This window comes from Primulina tabacum, chromosome 5 (genome assembly GCF_025594145.1).
Source record: "Primulina tabacum isolate GXHZ01 chromosome 5, ASM2559414v2, whole genome shotgun sequence".
Lineage (NCBI taxonomy): Eukaryota > Viridiplantae > Streptophyta > Magnoliopsida > Lamiales > Gesneriaceae > Primulina > Primulina tabacum.
In genome coordinates this window covers 35,018,437-35,027,854 of record NC_134554.1, presented here as the reverse complement: position 1 = coordinate 35,027,854, position 9,418 = coordinate 35,018,437, and the positions used below count along the sequence as shown (strand labels likewise).

Genomic DNA, 9,418 nt, shown 5'->3' with positions numbered 1-9,418 from the left:
TGTGCCTCCAAGACAAAGACAACTGCATTCACCCAGGGGTTGAGGGAGGGTGAATTTTTCCGGTCGCTAAGAAAGAAGACGTCCGGGAACTTTGAAGATGTGCTGGCCTGGACGAAAAAGCACATTAATATGAAGGAAGCACAGAAGCCGAGGTTCCCTCCCTAGACAGCTCGGCAGCCAGGGCCTAGTACTCGGGAAGATTCTAGAAGTGCCCTGAGGGGAATAAGTGAGCCAGAGCCTGAGAGGAAGAAGACCTCACACCTCGTCTTGGGGGTAATCAAGATGATATCTGGAGGCTCTACTGACGGAGATTCCAATCGAGCGAGGAAGTCAAGAAGCAGGAGGGAGTGTATGGAGGTGGATGGAGTAAGGAGGATTGAGGCAGTCATTAGTTTTGGTCCCGAGGATCTCAAGGGTGTGAACATTCCTCACAATGACGCCCTGGTGATCCAAGCACGGATAGCCAACTATGACATTATGAGGGTTTTCGTGGACTCAGGCAGTTTTGTTAATGTGATATTCCAGGTTGCCCTGGTACAAATGGATTTGCAGGGGTATCAGCTGGAGACTGTGGACACAACACTTTTTGGCTTTGCTGGCCATACTGTTTATCCAGAGGGGGAGATTGTTCTGCTTTTGAATTTGGGTTCCAGGGAGCTGAATAAGACGATGATGACTACTTTAGATGTGGTGGATGCCCCGTCATCATATAACATAATTTTGGGGCGGCCAGCCATGAACGAGCTAAGGGCTGTAGCATCCACCTATCATCAAAAGATTAAATTTCCAATGGGAAACCGGATAAGTGAAGTCCGGGGAGATCATCCTTCTCGGAAATGTTATGTAGAAGCGGTCCGGGTGGATTAGAAGAGGGCAAGGAAGAAGGGAAGAAAGTTCAGGGTTGTGGGGGATGGAGAGGGTAGTGGAGAAGGGAGATGTGCAGTTTGTGGCAGAGGAAGAGTAGAAGGTGGTGGAGATTGGACCAGGCAAGGAAATTCGGGTGGCCCGAGACCTCGACTTATCCACCCGGGTTAGTTTGATAAAATGTTTAAAAACTAATCTTAATGTTTTTGTCTGGTCCCAGCAGGAGTTGATAGTGATCGCACCCTTGATACGGAGCATCATTTGAACATCCTCCCGGGATCTCAACCTGTGAAGCAAAAGAAGTGACACTTTGGTCCTGAGAAGGACAAAGTGATTGATGTACAAGTTAAAGATTTGCTGAAAGCCGGCCACATTCGAGAAATACAATTTCCCACCTGGCTCTCGAATGTGGTGTAGGTGCCAAAATACACCGGGAAGTGGAGAATGTGTGTGGACTTCCGGGATCTCAATAAACTTGTCCCAAGGACCATTATCCGCTGCCTAGAATTGACCAGTTGGTGGATTCCACCTCTAGGTGCGAGCTGTTTACTTTCATGGATGCTTACCAGGATTATCATCAAATTTCCCTGGCCAAGGAAGAGACAAGAGCCAGATTCATCACCTTAGGAGGCATATTTTGTTATATGATCACGCCTTTCGAGTTGAAGAATGTCGAGGCCACCTATCAGCGTCTCATGAATAAAGTCTTTGAAAATCAGTCGGGCAAGAATGTAGAGGTGTATGTGGATAATATATTGGGTAAGTCCAAGGAGGTTGCTGGATCCGTTTCTGATTTAGAGGAAACTTTTGCCACTCTCATTCAGTATGGGATAACACTTAACCCGGCCAAGTGTATCTTCGGCGTGAAGAGTGGTAAATTTTTGGGTTTTGCGGTTACTGGCCGAGGGATTGAGGTTAATCATGAAAAAGTCAAGTCTGTACTGCCCATGCCATCTCCTCGGTCTGTCCGCGAAGTTCAAAAGCTGACAGGGAGAATTGCTTCCCTTTCTCGGTTCCTATCCCGGTCAGCGCATCGAAGTTATCCATTTTTTCAGGTTCTTAGGAAGGCCTAGAAGTTTGGGTGGGATGATAAGTGTGAGAAAGCCTTCCAAGACCTTAAGAGACATCTGGCCGATTTGCCTGTCTTAGTGAAGCCAGAGCCCGTGAAGAAATTATTTGTTTATCTATCCACTACAGAGTATGTTGTCAGCTTAGTACTGATAAAAGAAGAAGGCTCTGATCAGAGGCCTGTCTATTAAGTCAGCCATGCTCAAAGGCCCCGAGCTCCGGTACAGTGAAGTGGAGAAGATAGCTCTCGCTCTCGTTATGACTGCCCGGAGACTGCGGCCCTATTTTTTGCCGCATCAAATTATTGTTATAACCAATACTCTTTTCGGGAGGATTATGACTCATTCAGAAGTTTCCGGGAGGATGATTGATGCGATCCTTCGAACCACGAAAAGCAAACGAGCTCAAAAACGGAGTCACGCCCTCGATTCGATGAAATAAAAAAACGGCTGTGTTGTCCCGATCTTTTTGAACAAGTAAGGTTGTAATATTCACCTCTAAATTACAAAGAATTTAGCAACAAATATTAACGAAGGATAAACAATCGAAATTCAAGCGAACCTTCAAAGAACTCGTCTTTGACAATCCGAGTGAAGAACAATCGACAAACGCCACAAAGTATTAAAACTTTGATAAGTTTGATTTGAGAAACACACGAAGGTGTATACAAAGCCACGCTTTGAAGTTGATAGAAAAACTCTATCAATCTGATTAATTCATTCAAAAGTCCTTTATAATGATAAATTTTCGTCCATATATTGTTCACAAATCTCAAAGATATCAAAATCTAGTTACCAAAACAAATAAAACGCTAAATTAGGAAACTAGGTCTTTTCTTCGCAGGCGGCGCGCTCGGGCGGTAATTTTCATCCACCCGGGCGTAGAGTCTTCGGCTTTTATTTTTCAAGGGCGCGCTCGGGCGGATATTTATGTCCGCCCGGGCTGGAAGTGTTCGGCAACTTTTTTATTTCTTGGACCAAGTGTTGCGCTCGGGCGGTAAGTTTGTTCCGCCCGGGCGCAAGGCGTTCGGGCCTCTTGTTCATTTAAACACTTGCACAATGATCTTATGGCCTCCAAGCTCATTTCCATGCATCACAAACCCTTCGACACTTTGAATCTTGCTTCCAAGCTCTTCTCGGTTGCTCATTAGTTTATGCAATGTTTTCTTGAACCTTCTCCCAATCCTTTGAACACCATGCTCGGCCATATTCATATCATACTCCCCTTCTTCAAAAAGATTTGTCCTCAAATCTTGTCTACCTACGCAAAAACGAAGCAAGTTAGTAATAAAAATAATTAAATTATCAACATGCTTACCTTTCAATTTAAATTTGTAGGTGTTATTGTTAGCTCGCTCCTTCAGCACTGGAAACCCCAACATCACCGTTGTCTTTCCTATAAACTCATCAACTTCACAACATACCAAATAACAAATGACACCAAATAATAACAACAAGATATCATTAAGTATCACAAAAATCAGATTTCTCCCCTTCTTAGACCTAGTTAACACAAAAATGAAATCCATACACGTGTACGACCATAGCTCACTAGGAATAAGACATAGTTCATGCACGATATAAGAATCTAGCCAAAATGTCAATCTCTTATATGCAATGCATGTTTCACAATCCCACTCAATATACCTCTTCATATGCAACCAACACATATAATCATGCATTTTATCTAAGATAAAAACACCATTACATGCATCACTAGTACGTAACTCATGCAATGTATATAGAATCAAGAATTTATTCTCCTTAAAATTGTACTCATTATGAACATAAAAATTCTGATATTCATTCATGCTCTTTCCAACGCCATCATCAAACAAATATGAATCATGCAAATAGAACACACTAAATGTACTATCCATGTAATCTTCACAACCATCACCAATCAAATATAAATCTTGAAAATAGGACACGTCCCATGTAGTATCAACGCAATATCTCATCTCATCACAAAAATCTAAGTCTAATGTACATAAACCATTGTAGCAAGCAAACCCCATCAACTGAGTAAATAATGAGACATCAAAATTCATAGTAGGTACATGCAATTCATCCATGGTCTCAAATTCATAACAATCAAGGAATAAAGGTAAATTTACATCCGACCCATTAACCACCACATTTGCAACACGTTCTCCAATCTCTTGAAAACGATACACCAAATAATTAAGATAAGGACGGAAGTCATATCTCATGGTTGTTCCGTTGGCAACTAACCTTACATCACCTTGATTACTTTCAACATCATGTTGATCAACACATGGCCTTCCTCCACCATCAGTTCTTGCTCGTCTCCTTCTCATGACATCTTCATAATCCTGCAAGAGTGAAATAACAATGCTGGGGATTGAACCGGCTATATCATCACAATGATAATAAACCACTTTGTACAAAGGTACAGGAAGAGGTTTATGCAAAAACAAGTAACTCTCAATCTCACTCTTTTCACTCTTTTGGGCCTTTAATTTATTTTTTTTTTCTTTGGCCTCTTTTTCCTTTTCATTTTTTGTCCTCACTACAAATACCTCACACGTCACTCCAAGAAATAAACGCTCACACTCAAGTATTTCACTCGATTTGGAGAGTTATCTCGTAGGGTAAACTTTCAGGCTTTGTAGCTTGTGTGCATCAAACTCACAAGTTCAAACTTCACGACACTTGCAAACTGACTTACACGGACGGCGTAAAACAAGAAATTTGAAATATATATTTTTTTAAATATTTTTTTTTATTGTGAGAGGCACTTGAATATGGCTCCCACAAGAGAATAGAACAAAATACCAAAACCAATTTATGGCAAAATTTCGAAATTTTGGTACTTTTTTTTTCTCTTGCACAAGATGGATTCTGTGTGCACTCGAAAAAAAAAGAAAAAAATTTCAGAAATTTCGAGAATCAGTGATTCACGAAAGACGAAGAAAGAACAGATAAATCAGATCTGATAACAAACAAGGATAAATACAGATCTGAAAATAAAAAGGATAAACTTACTTGAATCAAAGGGAACCTAAAGCTCTGATACCAAATGATGCGATCCTTCGAATCACGAAAAGCAAACGCGCTCAAAAATGGAGTCACGACCTCGATTCAATGAAATAAAGGAACGGCTGTGTTGTCCCGATCTTTTTGAACAAGTAAGGTTGTAATATTCACCTCTAAATTACAAAGAATTTAGCAACAAATATTAACGAATGATAAACAATCGAAATTCAAGCTAACCTTCAAAGAACTCGTCTTTGACAATCCGAGTGAAGAACAATCGACAAACTCCACAAAGTATTAAAACTTTTATAAGTTTGATTTGAGAAACACACTAAGGTGTATACAAAGCCACGCTTTGAAGTTGAGAGAAAAACTCTATCAATCTGATTAGTTCATTCAAAAGTCCTTTATAATGATAAATTTTTGTCCATATATTGTTCAAAAATCTCAAAGATATCAAAATCTAGTTACCAAAACAAATAAAACGCTAAATTAAGAAACTAGGTCTTTTCTTCGCAGGCGACGCGCTCGGGCGGTAACTTTCGTCCGCCCGGGCGGAGTGTCTTCGGTTTTTATTTTTCAAGGGCGCGCTCGGGCGGATATTTATGTCTGCCCGGGCGGGAAGTGTTCGGCAACTTTTTTTTTCCTTGGACCAAGTGTTGCGCTCAGGTGGTAAGTTTGTTCCGCCCGGGCGCAAGGCGTTCGGGCCTCTTGTTCATTTAAACACTTGCACAATGATCTTATAGCATCCAAGCTCATTTCCATGCATCACGAACCCTTCGATACTTTGAATCTTGCTTGCAAGCTCTTCTCGGTTGCTCATTAGTTTATGCAATGTTTTCTTGAACCTTCTCCCAATCCTTTGAACACCATGCCCCCGGCCAGATACATATCAATGATCAAATGGACATTTGAGCTGGGAGAGTATGATATTGATTATAAGCCTCAGGTGGCAATCAAAGCACAAGCCTTGTCAGATTTCTTGTCTGAAATGGTCCAACATGATGAGAAGGAGGTCTGGAGGGTATTTGTGGATGGGACATCTATCCTTTCAGGGTGTGGTGTAGGAGTTGTGATAGTAGCTCCCCCGGGAGAGAAGATTAAACTGGCACTGAGAATAGACTCACACGTGACTAATAACGAGGCAGAGTATGAGGCTGTTCTCGTCGGTATCCGAGCTGCCCGAGAAGTTGGAGCTTCCCGGATCATTTTGTATTCTGATTCACAACTGATTACTCAGCAGACAAAGGGCTTTTATGAGGCTAAGGATGATGGGATGTTTAAATATCTCAAGCTCATTCAAGCTCAGTTAGAAGTTTTTGTGGATTGGAATATTGAGCAGATACCCCGGGATGAGAATGGGGAGGCAGATGCTTTGGAAAAAATGACCGCTTCTTTATCACAAGTACCCGGGAAGTATTGCATGTTTCTCGGTTAATCCTCTCCACGGAAGAAGAAAACATTGCCAGCACTAGAGGATTCTTGGATGACACCCCTGATCAAATTCATTGTAAGCAATGAATTACTTGAATACAAAGCTCAAGCTCAGATGATCAAGAGACAAGCTCCCAGATCAAGAGACAAGCTCCCGGGACTTGTAGATTAACCGGGGCTTTGTACCTCCTGGATTTAGATAACAATCATATTCACACACTTTCTGAGAAAAATAGAACTTTCATTATATCTTCAAACAAATCATTACATTTGTCAAGCATAATACTTTTTTAAATGAAATACATTACAGGGTCTCTTGAGAGAACGTCCTTGAGCATCTTCAAGATAAAAAACTCCCGAGCTAACCTTCCGAATAATTTTATAAAGCCCTTCCCACCGAGCTTCCAGTTTTCCAACATCTCCAGCTAGATTAACTTTCTTCATGACCAAATCTCCTATTTGAAAATCTCGGATTCAGACTCGCTTGTTATATGATTTCATAACCCGACCTCGGTAAGCCTCCATTCGAATCATTGCTTGCTCTCTCTTCTCTTTTACTAGGTCAAACTCCATTGCTCGGTTTTGATCATTGTCATCCGGGTAAGATTCTACCTCAGAAGATGATTGTCCGATTTCAACCGGAAGAACTGCTTCAGAACCGTACACCAGATTAAAATGAGTTTCTTGAGTAGGTGCCCGGAGAGTAGTTCTATATGCCCAAAGAACACTGAACAATTTCTCCACCCAGTCTTTTCCGTTGCCATGTAGCCTAGTTTTTCAGGCTTGAACAATAATTCTATTCACAACCTCTGTTTGGCCATTAGCTTGAGGGTAGGCAACAGAAGTGAAAGACTGAGTGATTTTCATTTCTCGGCACCAAGATGTAACCTTTCTTCCTTGAAATTGTCTCCCATTGTCTGAAATTAGTCTTCTGGGGACTCCAAATCGGCATACTATATTCTTCCACATAAACTTTAAAACTTCATGCTCAGTAATCTTTGCTAGGGTCTCAGCTTCTACCCATTTAAAAAATAATCCAGATCCACCAAAAGAAACTTCTTCTGAGCCCGAACAACAGGAAATGGACTCACAATGTCCATAACCCATTGATCAAAGGGGCAAGAGGCCCAGATAGGCTTCATGGGAGTGGCCGGGCTTGTTGAAAATTTGAGTGATGTTGACAACCTTCACAATCCCGAACCACTCGTGCAGAGTCCCGGCTAATAGTTGGCCACCAGAATCCAGCAAGCATTGCTTTCTGGGCCAATGATACTCCTTCAAGATGTTCACCGCAACACCCTTCATTAATTTCCCGGAGGACATAATCAACTTCCCCCTCATATAAGAATTTCAATAGAGGTCCCTGAAATGATCTCCTATACAAGACATTATTTAAGAGAACAAACCTGGGAACTTGTCTCTTGATCTTCTGAGCTTGAGCTTTGTCTTCAGGTAATTCATTGCTTACAATGAATTTGATCATGAGTGTCATCCAAGAATCCTCTGGTGCTGGCAATGTTTCTTCTTCCGTGGAGAGGATTAACCGGGAAACATGCAATACTTCCCGGGTACTGACTTGTGATAAAGAAGCGGCCATTTTTGCCAAAGCATCTGCCTCCCCATTCTCATCCCGGGGTATATGCTCAATATTCCAATCCACAAAAACTTCTAACCAGGCTTGAATGAGCTTGAGATATTTAAGCATCCTATCATCATTAGCCTCATAAACTCACTTTATCTGCCGAGTAATCAGTTGTGAATAAGAATACAAAATGATCCGGGAAGCTCCAACTTCCCGGGCAGCTCGAATAACGGCGAGAACAGCCTCTTATTATGCCTCGTTATTAGTCACACGGGAGTCTATTCTGAGTGACATTTTAATCTTCTCTCTCGGGGGAGCTATTATCACAACTCTTACACCACACCCTGAAAGGCTAGACGTCTCATCCTCAAATACCTTCCAGACCTCCTAATCATCAGGTTGGACCATTTCAGACAAGAAATCTGACAAGGCTTGTGCTTTGATTGCCACCTGAGACTTATACTCAATATCATACTCTCCCAGCTCAATTGTCCATTTGATCATCCTCTCGGAAACTTCTGAATGAGTCATAATCCTCCCGAGAGGACTATTGGTTAGCACAATAATTTGATGCGACAAAAATAAGGTCGTTGTCTCTGGGCAGTCATAACGAGAGCGAGAGCTATCTTCTCCACTTCATTGTACCATAGCTCGGGGCCCTTAAGAGCATGACTGACATATTAAACAGGCCTCTGATCATAGCCTTTTTCGTTTATCATTACTGAGCTGACAGCATACTCTGTAGTGGATAGATAAACAAATAATTTCTCCCCGGGCTCTGGCTTCACTAATACAGGCAATTCGGCCAGATGTCTCTTAAGGTTTTGGAAGGCTTGCTCACACTTAGGGATGTAATCGAGTCGAGTCGAGCCAAACTCTTGAATGTTTGAGCTTGGTTCGTTTATAATCGAGCCGAGCTCGAGCTTTATTTAACGAATATATGCATGGCTCACAAGCTTATTCAAGCCTTTATCGAGCCTAAACAAGCTTAATAAATATGAATTATAAATTTAAATTTTCATTAAATTAATTAAAAAGTAAATTATATATATAAAGAAAAATATATTATTCTTATTAAAAATTGTAAATTTATTATAATAAATAAATTTAATAGATTTTTCTATATATTTCATAGATAATATGCAAAATCAATAAAAAAAATATCAAAACTATTATTTTTTCATCTAAAAGATTACTCATGAACTTACCAACGAACATGTTCACGAGCTAACAAGCAGAATACTGTAAAGCTTGAGTTTGGTTTGTTTATCTTAACGAGCCTCATTAAACGAGCTCAAACGATCTTTTATCGAATCGAGCTTCGAATAGCTCACAAACGGTTTCGTTCGTTTACATTCCTACTCACACTTATCATCCCACCCAAACTTCTGGGCCTTCCTAAAAACCTGAAAAAATGGATAACTTCGATGCGCTGATCGGGATATGAACCGGGAAAGGGAAACAATTTTCT

General features: G+C 41.0%; 3 protein-coding genes across 3 annotated transcripts; 2 read left to right on the top strand and 1 right to left on the bottom strand.

Annotated features, from left to right (window-relative positions):
* Nucleotides 1–282: 282 nt before the first annotated feature.
* On the top strand, nucleotides 283–867 carry LOC142544359 (uncharacterized). Its single transcript, XM_075651416.1, has one exon. The coding sequence runs from the start codon at nucleotides 283–285 to the stop codon at nucleotides 865–867; it is 585 nt and encodes a 194-aa protein (XP_075507531.1).
* A 4,935-nt stretch (nucleotides 868–5,802) lies between these two features.
* On the top strand, nucleotides 5,803–6,369 carry LOC142544358 (uncharacterized). The gene has a single exon (XM_075651414.1). The coding sequence runs from the start codon at nucleotides 5,803–5,805 to the stop codon at nucleotides 6,367–6,369; it is 567 nt and encodes a 188-aa protein (XP_075507529.1).
* Nucleotides 6,370–6,839: 470 nt separating this feature from the next.
* LOC142544357 (uncharacterized) lies at nucleotides 6,840–8,070 on the bottom strand. Its single transcript, XM_075651413.1, has 3 exons — nucleotides 7,551–8,070; nucleotides 7,243–7,381; nucleotides 6,840–7,134 (listed from the first exon to the last, which is right to left on the bottom strand). The coding sequence occupies exons 1-3, from the start codon at nucleotides 8,068–8,070 to the stop codon at nucleotides 6,840–6,842; spliced, it is 954 nt and encodes a 317-aa protein (XP_075507528.1).
* Nucleotides 8,071–9,418: the final 1,348 nt, after the last annotated feature.